The following is a 16,866-nucleotide window of genomic DNA, read 5'->3' on the forward strand; positions in this document are numbered from 1 at the left end:
GTTGTGATGACTACGCAGGTGGTAGGGAGTGGCCTGAAATGAAAAATAGCTTGTATGAGGGCAAAAGGCATTCTCTGTGAGGGGTCCTTAGGTTTGAAAGTCAGTCCAAACCAGTCCCAGTGTGTTGACCTTCAGGACATGCTCTAGTGCCCATTTGTTTTTCACTAGTGTGAGAGGACTCCATGGGAAATTATAAAGATTGTAAGGCAGGAAACATCTCGGGTGCTGGTCCTAGACTGTGGAATTAACTCCCCCAGGAACTAAGGTTCTCAGATACTAGCGTGATGAGGGTGGTATGTAAACTTATAGAGAACAGAAAATTCTGAATATGTTTTTGGCTGCTGAGTTATTCCATGTGTTAATTATTGGGGGAAAAGGTGTTACTGGAGTAGTCTTTCTTTTTAAAATGCACCCAGGAGTGCTTAGAGCAAAGGTTAGGTTCTCTCTCTCTCTCTCTCGCCCTTTTTTTTTTTTTTTTTTGAATGAGTTTATAAATCAGAATAAATAAAATAAATCTGCCTGTAGTACAGTGCAAATGGCCTCTCTCCCACCCTCTTTATGCCCTAAATAGTGATACCAGAACGCTACGTGATCCCTAAGGTGAAGCAAGGAAAAGGAAAACATCTACTAATCCCAATAACTCCTGCCTTCGAATACTCAGCTGAATTTCCACCGAGGAAGCTTGCCTTGATACCTATAACTTACCTCTTCTCGATGTTCTTCTCCAAAGCATTGAATATACCACCTAATAGAGGCTTGCTGGGACTTAGGAATGCATTCCAGAAAAGTTGAATTAAATTCAATGCCAAAAATCACCTTTTCATCAGCAGTTTCATGACTAATGCCTGGAAAGCAAACATGGTACAGAAGATTAACCCTGACCTGATTTTTAAAGCAATGATAAAATAGACTGATTCAGAACAGATGCTATAGGAGCAAGTGAATTATAAAATAAGCAAAAGGAAACTTAACTTTTAGCTTAAAATCTAACAGCTAGGACTTAGAGGCAGCTGCTAACTTTCCTCCAATGCAACTGTTTTTTAGAGCAGTTAATACAATCTGTACCACTGACTTACTTAAGTTTAAAGAGATACAGCCACTGCTGGTGAATTCAATATTTTACCTGCATTTTTCCTCTGCTCCATCCTCTGTGCACCCAGTGGAGACTAAGCAGAGTAGAGGTGGGGTAGCCATAAGTGCTGGTTGTAGTTCCATCAATTCTGAGAGCCACCAGGGACCGCTTTAGCACCCTGCATACTTTAGAGCAGCCTCAAGGCTATCTGAAATCACTCCCTTTTAGTGGTCATCTACTAGGCAGTTACTGCTGGAGCTCAGTGTGTTCCAGATAGGGCACTGAACTAGAAGTAAGGAGACTTGGCTTCTTCTCTTGGCTCTGCCAATGACCTTGAAAAAGTCACTCCACCTCTCTGTGCTGTTGTTTCCCCTCCCAGCCTTTGTCTGTCTTGTTTATTTAGATTGCAAGATCTTCAGAGCAGGGATTGCCTCTTGCACTCTGTTGGTACGGTGTCTAGCACAATAGGGCCCCAGTCACAACTGGAGCTGGGAGGTGCTATCATAATATAATTATTATCTATTATTAATACTTATTATTATTAATCTGCCAGGGGCTGGAAGTGGGGTGGCACAAGGCCATCTGAACCTGTTTTACAGCACCAGGGGAAATACCCACCTAGCTGCTAAAGCTAGCCATACATTCCATTTTTGCCACCATATTGGGGCTCAGGATTGAGTTTATATTAGTGCAACATCTAAGTAATTTTGTATTTGTTCATCAAAGACAATAACTTCAATAACCATTTCTCTACAAAGAGCTACCTGACAGCAGCAGTCAGGCTGGCATCCCTACAGTAACCCTATGCTCTGTGGCATATCTCAGATACCACTATGTAGTAATTGTGGGGTGGATCATGAGAGTGCAATCCCAGCCCCATTGAAATCAATGGGAGTTTGGCCGTTAACTTCAATAGAACCAAGATTTCACCCTGACTTTTTAATGATCCCTGCAGTATATATGCACAGTGAGAGCCCCGTATACCATGCAACAGACTGGTCTTTGATTTCATGGCAAACAGCCCTAATTTTTGCCGCAAAATATGCTGAGTTCTGCAGCAGGCTTCCAGCACCACAGTGACGTGAAAATTATCAGAGATCGATCAAAGGGAATGGCTTCTACTAGGTCAAAAATTAAACTTGGCAATACTATCAATACTGTTGTGATTAGGGATGTAAATATTGGCTAATAAAGTTAACCGGTTAAACAATTACAATGATATCATTTAACTGGTTAACCGTTAACTGAGGTCACTCCGGCTGGCCTGGCATAGCGGGGGCTGGGGTCACTCCAGCTGGCAGCACAGTCCAGCGTGGCCAGGGCTGGGGTCACTCCGGCCCACCTGGGGTTCCGCCAGCCCAGACAGTGCGGCGCAGCCGAGGCTGTAGTCCCTCTGGCAGGCCGGCCCGACTTGACCAGGGTAGCCGGGCCTGGGGTCCCTCCCGCTGGCGCAGGGCTGCCGAGATTAACGGTTAAGGTCAGTTAACAGTAAGCCTAATGCTAACTGGTTAACCGTTTAACCTTTTACATCTCTAGTTGTGACTGGGCTGTTCATTTTAATAATTGAATGTAAAAACCTCAGACTAACTCAAACTTCAGTTTTGAAAGCTTTTCATTTATTTTACGCTGCCACAGAAATTGCAGCGTAACCGCAGGATTTAGAATTGACAGTACACTTTGTAAGTGAACTGCAGCAGTTGCCAAGGGAGTGAGCCAGACTGTTTGGCAGCTGGGAGAGGGGGATTTCTTGTTGAGGGAAGGCTCTTGTTAATAGGGGGAGTGTTTAAGTAGCTGCAGGGAGGGGGAGCTGGAGGGTTTGGCAGCTGGAACAGGGGTTGGGACTTTTGTCAAGTGTGTGTATGTATTAGGGGAGGAAGAAGGAGCATTTCCTGCTTCCTCAGAGGTTTTCTTACTTGGATCTCTCTCCAGATACTCTGCAAAGGAGTGGAGGTCCTGGCATCTCACTCATGGTGCGGTATGGGGTATTCATATCTATTGCCTTATTTCTCCCCTCATGTGGGTTTCTGGTGGTATCTCCCTCCCATGGAGTGTGTGGGGGGGGGAGCTGTTTTCGCCATTTACTTCTTTTAAGTTCCCATGGCTCAGTGAGTCTAACTGCTGGATGAGGGCTGAATGGAGAGTATTTGGGGATTCTAACTGCCTCGGCATTAGCTGCCCAGATATCTCCAGAGGCCTAGTTCCAAAGAGCGTAGTAAACAGACAGACACACTGACCGTACACATTTTGTTGGAGGAAGAGGCGCAAATACTTACTTTCTTCCACATCCCAGCACTGGGTGACTGGGTCTCCATATCTGACATCTTGCCTCCTGGCTCGTCTATAACAAGAGCATTAAAATGTGTAACACTTGAGGCATAATTGCTGGAATTCAGTAACAAAATGCAGAGGAGCTCGGCAGATGTGGGACCGCAGCACTTCTGCCCTATCGTTGGCAATTACAGCCCTAAGTAAATCCAGCCTCCCTCTCAAGTGGCATGTGGCCCAGAGAGATTTGTACAAATGGCACAGAGACAGGCCGGTGATTTAAGAAAATCACTGTGGGGAGACAGATCTGCCTAGAAGAGGGTGAGGAGGGCAATCTAGTGGCAGAGACAGCTTCCAAATCAGCTATAGGAGCTCTGCCAGATCCAAAGGCAGAACAGATGTTGTGATCTGGTGGGCCAGATCATCCTGGAAACCATCAGAACCCTCAACACCTACGTCACGTAAACCTACGAGCTTCAACAGACCACATTCCTGACTCAATTCAAGGCCAACACAGTGTAATGTCAACTACTGAATTTTCTAAAACAAGCAATGCTGGCAAAGCGTAGGTGCTGCTTCAGACGGAACAGTTTTGAGAACAGCAGCTACAGCGTTCGGTTTGGGGAACTTTCTGTAGAGATGAACAGAGCAGGGGATTGGGAGTCAAGATTCCTGGATTCTTTTCCCAGTTCCGCTATTTAACTTGCATAGTGATCTTTGGGCGAATTACTTAACCTCTCTGTGACTGTTTTTAGGTTTCATTACAATAATATTGATAATACTTAACTCTTACGAACTTTCATCCGTAGATCTCAAGAGGATAAATCTGATTATTTTCATTCTTCAGATGGGGAAACTGAGGCACAGAGCGGCAAAGTGACTTCCTCGAGGAGACACTGCGAGCCAGTGACAGAGATGGCAATAGGCCCTTACAAAGCGCAGCAATGTCTAAGTGGAAGAGCTGGCTCCTGATGCTGATGTGTCCATTTGGAGAAGAGACTTAAATATGCTGGGAGCACAGTGTGCCAGATAGCTAGACCGAGCTAAAGGAAACTACGCAAGTAACTGACCTATGGAAGGTGCACAAAGCAAAACATCAATCCCTTCTTCTGGAGCCTTGCACCCACAAAGCTTTGACCTATCCACCAAGCCAGGGAGCTCTATAAATAAATGAGCCCTCGTTCTCTGTCTCCGCATGCAGTGGAAAGAAAGCACTGCAGCCTTCAGCAACCTCATGGGGCATAACTTCTTCATTGAATCTTAGCTTTTATAATTCTCTTCTCATTTACATTTCTCTGTATTTATTCTAGTTCACTTTGGCTTAGGGGAAAATGCACATGGTTGCACAATGAATGACACAATAACCTGCAACTCATTAACTACAATAACTCAGTTCATCATTTAGGCCCAGTACTGCAGTCCTTAAGGAAGCAAAACTCTCATCACAGACAGCAACCATGGGCCTTGATTGTAAGCAGAGCTGGGCAACATTTTTCAGGTGAATTGTTTATATGCCAAAAAATGCAGTTGCAGCCAAAAAATCTTTCATGGGGGGGGGGGGGGGAGAATATTTTGTAATATTCTGATTCAAACTAAATTTTGTTTCAATTTTTTGGAACTGCCAGCAATCTGACCTGGGAAAAAATGCCTTTGCAACCTCGCATGTGACAATCAGTTAAATCCCATGAGCACGAATTATGAGGACTGCCCACAGGACAGTTTCATCGAAGGGGTGGAAGAGGAGGCTGAGGAAAAGCCTTGGAATAGTGGCATGAACTGAGAAATTCTGGCTGACCCAGTCAGAATGCTAGTAGGGGGAGCTAATGCCAACTCAGTAACTCTATTAGCCTTCTAGAGTACCGCATGAAATCCCTCCATCTGGCTCAGGGAGAGTTCAGATATGGCTCCCGTGGTCCTTTCTCTTTTGGGAGGCTGGTGCTGCAGCTGGTATTAGCCCAGCAAAGCACTTGTGTAACCTATACCAACACACTATGGTTCTCTGTTCTTCGCTAGTCCATGGATAGAGGTTTGTAAACTCTAAAGCACTTGAGCCATGAGACCTGTGTCTTTTAGCTCAGCTCATCCTTTCAGTTCCTGCTGCCGATGACCCACCCAGGGGTATCATGTGAGAGTCACACTCCCCATTGTGATTGTGCCTGGCTCCCATGCAGAGGCACAAGTACGGGAGGCTCCTTGAATCACTTCCCTCCTTTGCACACTCATGCAGAGCCAGACACAATCTAGCCCTTAGCCTCATAACTTGGTATCTTAAAACATGTAGCATAACAATAAGTATCGTGATCTTGTTATGTTAGACACCCTAGCGCAGTTATCGCTATTCATATTAAAGTGCTGCACTGTTTTCATAGCACTCCCACCAAAACATGGACACGGTTATGTCTACAATTTCCCTAAACAGCATGCTGAAAAAGTGCAACTTGTTTTCGCTGGCCTAGAAACTCAGTGGGAATCTCTGAAGCCCTTAATGTAGAGAACATGAGTGGGTGGATTTTCCATATGAACTCTATACATATGCTTGCTTACCTTTTAGAAGTTGGTGCATATCTGGAACATGAGTTTCCATCCCAAGCGCAGTATGGGTCTCTGGCAAGGCAGCAGTCTGCACAAGCCTTCCCATACGTGTGACATCTGTGCAGGGAGAGCTGAACCAATCCATCTTTGGAACCAATGTACAATTGTTGCTGCAAATCAGGCAAGGCAAATGAATTAGAAGCATTCTTCAAACAATTATTTTAAATGTTCTCTTTCTCGCTACCACCCTCACAATGTTGGCCCAGAGTGTATTGAATGGGAGAGAATTTCACATTCATTATAAAATGTTTCTCAGGGCACTGTGTGCACTGGCCAGTCTCCATCCATTGCAGATGACATGATGTTGGAAAGGGGCTATGGAACTGGAAGGACAAGGATCTAAAACACTGGTAGGATGTTGGCATGAATTTACAGTATCAAAAATGAGCAGCAATCCACAACAAAAGTAACTTTACTAATAATTTGATAGAGGAAGATAGATCTTGATGTTAAGTTCAACAGCCGTGGGGCTCATTTCTGGTTTATGTCTTATGTTCCTAAAAGCTCATGCTTCAGAGTTTCATACGGTCACCTGCACAGGTCAGAAAGGGATTTTTTCCCCTCCAATATATTTATCACCTTCCTCTGAAGCATCAGGGATGGCTGTGGCTGGAGATGGGATATTGGATAAGGTGATCCAGGGCTCTGAGGTGACATTGAGCATTCTCTCTCTCAGGTGCTTGGCTGGCTGATTCTTGCTCACAGGGTCTAACTGACTGTCACATGTGAGGTTGCAAAGGAATTTTTCCCCAGATCAGATTGGCAGTGACCTTGGGGCTGTTTGTCTTTCTCTGCAGCATGTAGGTGCAGGTCACTTGCTAGGATTACCTGGGTATATCTCACCTAATCATTTCCCTGCCATTGCAGGGACCTCAGGTACTGTGCACCTCGGGCTCTCGCCTACTCTCTGCCTGTAGCACATAACATTCAGTTTCTTGTGGGCTATAATACTTTGTTCTAATTTCAGTTGTTGGGTTTAGTGTGCAGGTCCTGGGTGGTGTTGGTGGCCTGTAACATACAGGAGGTCAGACTAGACGGTTTGGTAGATGGCCTGTAACACACAGGAGGTCAGACTAGATGGTTTGGTGGTCCCTTCTGACTTTAATCATGACACTGACCTGGAATTCATGATATCTGGATGACCTTGGGCAAATAACTATACCACTCTGTGCCTCAGTTCGGTATGTAAAATGGGGAATAATAATACTTCCTTTCTCCCACCTTTTGTGACTTGGGTAGTTAGACAGTAAGCTCATAGATTGGGGACTGCCTCTTACTATGTGTACGCACAATGCCTGGCACTGTGAGGCCCTGATCCCTATTTGGGATCCCTAATGGTGCTGCTTGTAATACCGCTACTATAACCAATAGTAAAATAATACTAATATCTCGTTGAATTGATAGATTATACAGAGTCCAATTTTTGTTGTGTCTGGAAAATATGTGTGTATTAACTTAATTCACAAATCCCACATCCATATGACTAAGGATTTGTATCCATGAGTAATTACCAGTTTGTGCATACAAACTACTATTTGCAAGCAAATGTCAATTTTCCAGGCAAACTAGTTCACACTATACTTTCCAGATGCAGCTTAAGTGGCAGCCTTTGAAAGTTTGGCCAATAAGCAACAGATGTCACCAGCAAAGCAACAAGCTAAATGCTCAAAATACCAAACTATTCATATGAATTAAACAAGTGTGTGAATTACCTGCTTCAGTGACATCTCCATAGTTGAGATAAATGATGGATGCTGAAAAATTAATGAGTGAATGTCAGTGTACCTGTTCATTGACATTTGCTTCTGTCTTTAATAGAAAAGATGACATATCTTAACACCTGCCTAACAACAAAATAAATAAAACTACAGATCAATTTAATTGGTTTATGCAGATGTGAAAAAAAGATCAGAAATTATGACTGCCAGCAAATATTCTCTGCTACTTGCCAGTAGATGACTTTTATCCAGGAAGATTGTAATTCACCCTGCACAGAGTGCCAGCACCAAGTCTAAAAACTCCATTTAAGAACTATTCTGAAGGCTTAAATGGGACGGAAGGGATGCACTTTACTCCTCTGCACCAAAGGTGAATATTACCTCTAGTGAAGTGAGTGGATGTTGTGCCAATAACTGTAGTAAGAACAGGATGGTCCTGGTATATTATTTATGCTCTATCACATAATGCAACATCTAAGCCTATTGTTTAGTGTTGATGTGACTTTAAGAATAATAAATGGTTTGCAGCTGCTCTCTCCTCTTCAATTTTCTGTATTAAAAATATGTAGAGGTAACATTTATAAAGTAGAGGACTGTCTGCTGAGCAAACCCCAACCCTTTTAGTGTTAAATATGATATGCCATGTTTGCCCTTGACGTTATGTTATAAGAATGCAGCAAATTGGTATACATACTGAAACTCCTGATTACTTGGCAGACTGTTGAGCAATCTTGGTATTTTCAAAGTAATATTTATAATTGGTGTTCATTGCACTGGAAAGAGGACATTGAGAGCCTTTAGGATTCTTATCCTATAGATGATGTATCAAAAGGCACATAGAGAGATTAACTCAGTAATATCAGTTTTACAGAGTCCGTACTAATGCTGGGTGAACTCATTGTGTCTGATTTCAAACCCTGATTTTGGGTTGGAAAGTTTGACTACGACCCCACTGTTCTTGGGCTCGCACTGCCCTTAGGAGAGAGTCCATGAAAAAAGGGCAGATGGTGGGGAGAAAGGAAAACACTAACAAAACAGTAACGTGAAAAATGAAGTAGAGCTGGACACAATGAAAGGGGAACAGCAAGAGACTGCCAAAAAGGAGGAGAGAAACACTTGAATGAAAAAATAAATCAGCAGACACATTCTATTCTCCATTACACTGGTGTAAATCAAAATCAACTCCATTCCATCAACAGAGTTAATCAGGATTTATGTCAGTGTAATAGAGAGCAGAATTTGGCCCAATATAGATACCATTTATGGGCAACTCACTGGTGTTGGCATGACTTAGTGGATTTCTTCTCTCTCTGACATTCTACCGGCCAACCCCAAGCACACTAAACCTTGAATCAAGCTCCAAAAAAACCCACCCCAAAACAAAGCAAATCAAGAGATTGATTTAAAAATAATTAGTGTTTAAAAATAATAGATATTAGGTTCATTTTATTTACCTCGTGGTTATTGTTTCTTTGTTTTAAATTTGATTGTTTGTGTTTTCAAGGTTTTCTCCACAACCATGATGCTTGAAAACATTTTTCAAATGATAACGGGGATCGCAGGACTCCAGAAGCTGAGGCTTTAGGAAAAACATTAAAAATCAAGCAGTGTTGGTGAGACATGATAAAACTGCAAGAGTTGGCAGCAGTTTCCTAGGAGCTTGAAAATTCATGTTCTTTTTGATTCAATCACCTTTGGAAAACCAAAGGATCTCAATGTTAAAAATAAAATAAGTTTGGGAACTTGCACTAGTTCTGAGAAATGAATTGCTTCAGAGGTTGAACTCCACAAGGTTTAAAACTCCCCTAAACTATTCTCTGATGCTGTTTAAACACCCAATGGCTGTTAATGCTTACCTTGAAAATCTGCAGCTCTTCCACAGTCCACTTCTCCTTTGTAATGCCACAACTTTCAGACCGTTCCTGTGTCTGAAACAAAGGTATGTAGTATACAAAGCAGTGCTTGTGTTTCAGTATTTAAGTACGGTTCTGTTTCTAACTGACTTTGTATTAACTCCCCTTCCCATTCTTTTTCTAAGTGATGCTCTAAACTTCAGTTAGAAAGAAGATAAAAAAAGAAAGAAACTAGACATCAGAGATCATGCTTAATGTATCCAGGAATTTGCTTTCTAAATACATCTATCCATCCTAGGTACTTGTATGGCCTCTATCACTATAGTGTCTGTGCAACTCACAATTTTTAATGGATCTTAAACAACTGTTTTTTCTTAACCTCAGAATACTCTGTGAGACAGTGCTATTATCCCCATTTTACATATGGGGAACTGAAGTACAGCAAGACTTGCCCAATCTCACAACAGAAATTTGTGGGGGAAGCAAGGAGTTGATCTAAGGTCTACTGAGTCCCACTCTAGTGCTTAGCTACTGGATCATCCTTCTTTTTCAGTAAGAACGTATCTATTTAAACAGCTTTAGGGACCACAAAGGTCCTTTGCTGAATAGGGGGTCTTAGTGACTACCTATGCAGTGTGGTGTGATCAGACTTAAAACGGAATTGAAGTGCCTTTAAAATGACTCTAAACAGTTGTTTAAGATCCCAAAGCATTAAGCACCTGCTGAGGCCCAAATGTGGGACATGTCGTGTGACAGTGACCCAAAGTCAGGGATACAGAAATGTTACTCACGCAAGAAATTTAAATTGCAGTGGAATCCTTTATTTTAGTTTAAATAACTCTTTGGATCACCTCAGCTCCAAGATTCTGCATTTCTGCTGTAAATCAATTCCAACCATAACAGTGAAGGGACACCAAAGTTGTGTGGCATTTAAGTATTTGGGATTGCAATGAGTGGCATCCCTGAAAATGAAGCCCAGTTGAGAGATGTGCCTGAACAAGGCCCTTTGCAACACTCACATCCCACTTGGCCTAAACATGGGACTCATGAGCTGCATAAAGCCCTGTGCATGGGTTGCATATTTTCCTGACAGAATACAGTGCACATAGGGAGGCAGGTTGGAAGTCTAGTGAACTGAGTATTGGACTGAGCATTAGGCATGCTGGAGTTCTAACCCCACCTCTGTCATTGACTCCCTGGGTGGCTTTCAGAAACTCTGTGCCTCAGTTTCCCAAACTCATCAGGAATTAAAACACCTCCCTACCTCAAAGGGAAGATAAAATTCATTGATATTTGCAAATCCCTACTAAAGATATCAGGCTCGATCATCTACTCGGACTCCCCAGTGCTGTACATTCCAGTTGGTGGAGTCCCACCATTGCAAGGGAGCTAGCCAACCCTGCCCCCAAAACACATAGGCTGGTGAAGGGACATGGCCTGGATGTCTGGAAGATGCAAGGCAGGACTGAATCAAGCCCATTCAGTACTAAATATTATGTGTAGTTTTAAATCAACATATAAAACAAGTAGTATTAAAACGACAAAAATACATTTTAAAGCAAAGTAGGAGACTACAGCTGATGACTTCAAGTGGAAGTTAGAAAATGTCACTACCTGCCTTCTATGTTAGTAATGTCAACACCCTTATCTAGGGTTGCATAGATACAAAGGGCTGCAGCTGGAATATCTATACATAACAGGCAGCCTTTCTAAATTCTCCAGCAGCGTTGGTTGAACACATTCAAACATATTTTAAGCTTCTGATCTTCTGGTGACCAAAACCTCCCAAGTTATTTGGTGTATTTTTATGCACTCATTATATAATCTTTGAAATATTATCTTTCAGCCTGAATTTCCACAGGATAGATTTAAATATAAAATGAAATAAAACCATGTACTTCTGAAAAAAGAAGAGCTCACTTTTTAACTAACAGGTGTGGAGCTAATAATTTTCTCTCCATTCAAATTATGGAGCACCACCTAGTGACTACATGGTACCTAGCCACCTCTAAATATCTAAAGAAGAATTACATTGAAGAATTAGATGTCAGTGCTAGCTATCAATAGCTAACCCGACAGGAGGTTAGCTATTGATCTAATATAAGTTCATTCTGTATGAAAACCTACTGCAGTAGAGGATAGCACAAAACTGAATGCAGATTGTAGAACTTGCCAAACAATATTCTCTGTGTTAGGCAACAAATCTACCTTTTCTGAATCTATGTTTAATTTTTTCATAACTTTTCAGCATGTGTAATGTGAATGATTGTGTGTGTGTGTGTGTGTTGTGTGTATGCTTCAGATGTATCTTTTATACTTGAATTGTAGGGGTTTCACAGTATTTGAAAGTGCATGATTATTTTCCTCCTTTAATTGCTGTCAGAAAGACTTCATTCAGAGAGGCAAAGCAATGAAGGTTCTCCATGATTGGGGCAGTGCTTGTTCCTGGACAGCCAACTGTGCTGTGAGAGCAAGCCACACTAAAGTTCTTCCTCATGCTAAAATCCTAGTCCATCTCACTCTCGGTCATGCTGATGGGAGCCAGCAAGCTAGTGAAGATGCTTCAGCAAGGTGGAAGGCGGGGGTGGCTCCAGGCACCAGCGCAGCAAGCTCGTGCCTGGGGCGGCAAGCCGCAGGGAGCAGCCTGCCGGTCGCTGGGAGGGCAGCAGTCAGGCTGCCTTCAGGGGCATGCCTGCTGGAGGTCCGCTGGTCCCGCGGCTTCGGCAGTAATTCGGGGCAGGGACGCTGAAGGCGTGGCACCGGCGGACATGCCACCGAATCCGGGTGACCAGCGGACCGCCCACAGGCGTGCCGCCGAAAACCGCCTGACTGCTGTGCGTGGGGCGGCAAAAACCATAGAGCCGCCCCTGGTGGAAAGTGAATAGGCCTGCTTTATAGGCTACCCTGACTGCCCTCTGAGGGCACGTCTACTCTGCGTTTGGGAGTGTGATAAGTGTTCTGAGCCGGATGAGTCATCCTTGTCCTGAGTCTGACCTGTCACTACCTGTCAGAGTCCTAAGGGTCCAGACAATCCACACGCAAGGGTCTAACCAGGTGACCCAAGTCAGATATGTAGGCTCCTAATTAAAGGAGAAACTCCAGTATGCTCAAGGTCACTACCAAGGCTGGATTTCTAATTAGGCACAGTGGGCACATGCCTGGGGGCCCCGGCGTTCTAGGGGTATTGCCAAATATGAGACTTTCTAGCCAGGCATAATTTCTTTTTTCTGCAGAAAATGTGCTGTAGTTCCACATTTCTCCCACCAGAGGCAGCTGTGGCACCAGAAGAGCCTGAGCTGGCTGAGACTGACTGGTCTGGTGGGTGGCGGCAAACAGCTAGCAGGCGGGCGGTGGGTCCATTTTTTCCTCAAGTGAAAAGTCACAGCAGCCTTCTTGGAGCCAAGTTAGGAGGCAGAGTGGGCCACACAGGGCTGATGGGGGGTCACAGGGCCACATGGGGACGTGGGAGCGGGCCCCAGGCAGGGCCATATGGGGACACGGGAGGGGGGTTCCAGGAAGGGCTACATGGCCACATGGGGACGTGTGTGGGGGGGTTCCAGGCAGGGCCACATGGGGACACGGGAGGGGGGTTCCAGGCAGGGCCACATGGGGATGTGGGAGGGGGTTCCAGGCAGGGCCACATGGGGACATGGGAGGGAGGCTCCAGGCAGGGCCACATGGGAACGTGGGAGCAGCCTCCAGGCAGGGCCACATGGGGACAGGGGAGGGGCCTCCAGGCAGGGCCACATGGGGACGTGGGAGGGGACCCCAGGCAGGGCCACATGGGAACGTGTGTGGGGGGGATTCCAGGCAGGGCCACATGGGGACATGGGAGGGGGTTCCAGGCAGGGCCACATAGGGATGTGGGAGGGGGTTCCAGGCAGGGCCACATGGGTACACAGGAGGGGGTTCCAGGCAGGGCCACATGGGGACACGGGAGGGGGTTCCAGGCAGGGCCACATGGGGATGTGGGAGGGGGCTCCAGGCAGGGCCACATGGGGACACGGGAGGGGGGCTCCCGGCAGGGCCACATGGGGATGTGGGAGGGGGTTCCAGGCAGGGCCACATGGGGACACGGGAGGGGGTTCCAGGCAGGGCCACATGGGGATGTGGGAGGCCACATGGGGATGTGGAGGAATTGGAGCTCCTGGTCCAAGAAATAAAACTGGATATCGTAGGAATAACCGAAACGTGGTGGAACAGTAGTCATGACTGGAGTACAGGTATGGAAGGGTATGTGCTGTTTAGGAATGACCGGAAAAAAGGTAAAGGTGGGGGAGTGGCATTGTATGTCAACAATGAGGTAAACTGTAAAGAAATAATAACTGATGGAATGGATAAGACAGAGTCTGTCTGGGCAATAATTACACTGGGTAAAAGAACTACTAGAGCCTCCCCTGGGATAGTGCTTGGGGTGTGCTATAGACCGCCAGGATCTAGCCTGGATGCAGACAGAGAACTATTTAATGTTTTTAGGGAAGTAAAAACTAATAAGAGCTGTTTAATCATGGGGGACTTTAACTTCCCAGATATAGATTGGGGAACAAATGCTAGTAACAATAATAGGGCTCAGATGTTCCTAGACGTGCTAGCAGATGAATTCCTTCATCAAGTAGTAACTGAACCGACGAGGGGGGATGCCATTTTAGATTTGGTGCTGGTGAGTAGTGAGGACCTCGTTGAGGAAATGGTTGTAGGGGACAACCTTGGCTCGAGTGACCATGAGCTAATTCAGTTTAAACTAAATGGAAGGATTAACAGAATTAAAACTGTGACTAAGGTTTACGATTTCAAAAAGGCCAACTTTAATAAATTAAGGCAACTACTTAGGGAAGTGGATTGGGCTAACATACTTAGGGATCTAAAGGCAGATGGCGCCTGGGATTATTTCAAGTTGAAGTTGCACGAGCAGTCCGAGGCCTGTATCCCGAGAAAGGGAAAACGGTTAGTAGGCAGGAAATTTAGACCTAGCTGGATGAGCGAGCGTCTCAAAGGGGCGATTAAGAAAAAACAGAAAGCGTACAAAGAATGGAAGAGGGGAGGGATCAGCAAGGAAACCTACCTTATTGAGGTCAGAGCATGTAGAGATGCAGTGAGAAAGGCCAAAAGCCGTGTAGAGTTGGACCTTGCGAGGGGAATTAAAACCAATAGTAAGAGGTTTTATAGCCATATAAATAGGAAGAAAACAAAGAAAGAGGAAGTGGGACCGCTGAAGAATGTAGATGGAGTGGAGATTAAGGATAATCTAGGCATGGCACAATATCTAAATGAATATTTTTCATCGGTCTTTAATAAGGCTAATGAAGGGCTTAGGAATAGAGGGAGCAGGACAGAGGGGAATAAAAGAGGGGGGGTTGACATTACCGTATCGGAGATGGAAGCCAAACTTGAACAGCTAAACGGGACTAAATCGGGCGGACCAGATGATCTTCATCCGAGAATATTGAAGGAACTGGCGCCAGAAATTGCAAGCCCCTTAGCGATAATTTTTAATGAATCTGTAAACTCGGGGGTGGTACCGTTGGACTGGAGGATAGCTAATGTGGTTCCTATTTTCAAGAAAGGGGAAAAAAGTGACCCGGGTAACTACAGGCCTGTTAGTTTAAGATCTGTAGTATGCAAGGTCTTGGAAAAAATTTTGAAGGAGAAAGTAGTTAAGGACCTTGAGGTGAATGGCAATTGGGACAAATTACAACATGGGTTTACGAAAGGAAGATCGTGCCAAACCAATCTGATCTCCTTCTTTGAGAAAGTAACAGACTTTCTAGATAAAGGAAATGCGGTGGATCTAATATACCTCGATTTTAGTAAAGCGTTTGATACGGTACCGCATGAGGAATTATTGGTTAAATTGGAAAAGATGGGGATCGATATGAAAATCCAGAGGTGGATAAAGAACTGGTTAAAGGGGAGACTGCAGCGGGTAGTACTGAAAGGTGAATTGTCGGGTTGGAGGGAGGTCACCAGTGGGGTTCCTCAAGGTTCGGTTTTGGGTCCGATTTTATTTAATCTATTTATTACTGACCTCGGAACCGAATGTAGGAGTGGGCTGATAAAATTTGCGGATGACACAAAGTTGGGAGGTATTGCCAATTCGGAGAAGGATCGGGATATCCTGCAGGGAGACTTGGATGACCTTGTAAATTGGAGTAATAGTAATAGGATGAAATTTAATAGTGAGAAGTGTAAGGTGATGCATTTAGGGATGACTAACAAGAATTTTAGTTATAAGCTGGGGACGCATCGGTTGGAAGTAACGGAGGAGGAGAAGGACCTCGGAGTCCTGGTTGACCGCAGGATGACTATGAGTCGGCAATGTGACGTGGCTGTGAAAAAAGCTAATGCGATCTTGGGATGCATTAGGCGAGGTATTTCTAGTAGGGACAAGGAGGTGCTGCTTCCGTTATACAAGGCGCTGGTGAGACCTCATTTGGAGTACTGTGTGCAGTTCTGGTCTCCTATGTTTAAAAAGGATGAACTCAAACTGGAACGGGTACAGAGAAGGGCCACTAGGATGATACGAGGAATGGAAAACCTTTCCTATGAAAGGAGACTCGAGGAGCTCGGTTTGTTTAGCCTAACCAAAAGAAGGCTGAGGGGAGATATGATTGCTCTCTTTAAATATATCAGAGGGATAAATACCAGGGAGGGAGAGGAATTATTTCAGCTCAGTACCAATGTGGACACGAGAACAAATGGATATAAACTGGCCGTGGGGAAGTTTAGGCTTGAAATTAGACGAAGGTTTCTAACCGTCAGAGGGGTGAAATTTTGGAACAGCCTTCCGAGGGAAACGGTGGGGGCAAAAGACCTCTCTGGCTTCAAGATTAGGCTAGACAAGTTTATGGAGGGAATGGTTTGATGGGATAATGTGATTTTAGTCAATTAGGCAATAACGTGCCATCGCTGGTAAAATGAGGGTCCAGCTGGAGAATCTTGCCTGTATGCTCGGGGTTCTACTGATCGCCATATTTGGGGTCGGGAAGGAATTTTCCTCCAGGGTAGATTGGCAGAGGCCCTGGAGGTTTTTCGCCTTCCTCCGCAGCATGGGGCAGGGGTCGCAAGCTGGAGGATTCTCTGCGACTTGAAGTCTTTAAATCACGATCTGGAGACTTCAACAGCTGAGTTAAGGGAAAGTGGGTGGGTCAGCTTTTGTGGCCTGCATCATGCGGGAGGTCAGACTAGATGACCATAATGGTCCCTTCTGACCTTAAAGTCTATGAGTCTATGAGTCTTTGAGGGGGCTCCAGGCAGGGCCACATGGGGACACGGGAGGGGGGCTCCCGGCAGGGCCACATGGGGACGTGGGAGGGGGTTCCAGGCAGGGCCACATGGGGACGTGGGAGGGGGGCTCCAGGCAGGGCCA

At 44.9% G+C, this 16,866-nt stretch overlaps 1 protein-coding gene across 1 annotated transcript in view; it reads right to left on the reverse strand.

Moving 5' to 3' along the window:
* The window catches only part of LOC135895444 (semaphorin-3D-like), a 40,980-nt gene that overhangs the window by 11,873 nt on the left and 12,241 nt on the right, over positions 1-16,866 (reverse strand). Inside the window, exons 2-6 of the mRNA XM_065423556.1 lie at positions 9,504-9,575; positions 7,642-7,683; positions 5,882-6,039; positions 3,346-3,410; positions 706-845 (exon numbers count right to left, since the gene is read on the reverse strand). Coding sequence (XP_065279628.1) covers positions 706-845; positions 3,346-3,410; positions 5,882-6,039; positions 7,642-7,683; positions 9,504-9,575 — 477 coding nt within the window. The remainder of the gene's footprint in view (positions 1-705; positions 846-3,345; positions 3,411-5,881; positions 6,040-7,641; positions 7,684-9,503; positions 9,576-16,866) is intronic.

Source organism: Emys orbicularis, chromosome 1, assembly GCF_028017835.1.
Source record: "Emys orbicularis isolate rEmyOrb1 chromosome 1, rEmyOrb1.hap1, whole genome shotgun sequence".
NCBI lineage: Eukaryota > Metazoa > Chordata > Testudines > Emydidae > Emys > Emys orbicularis.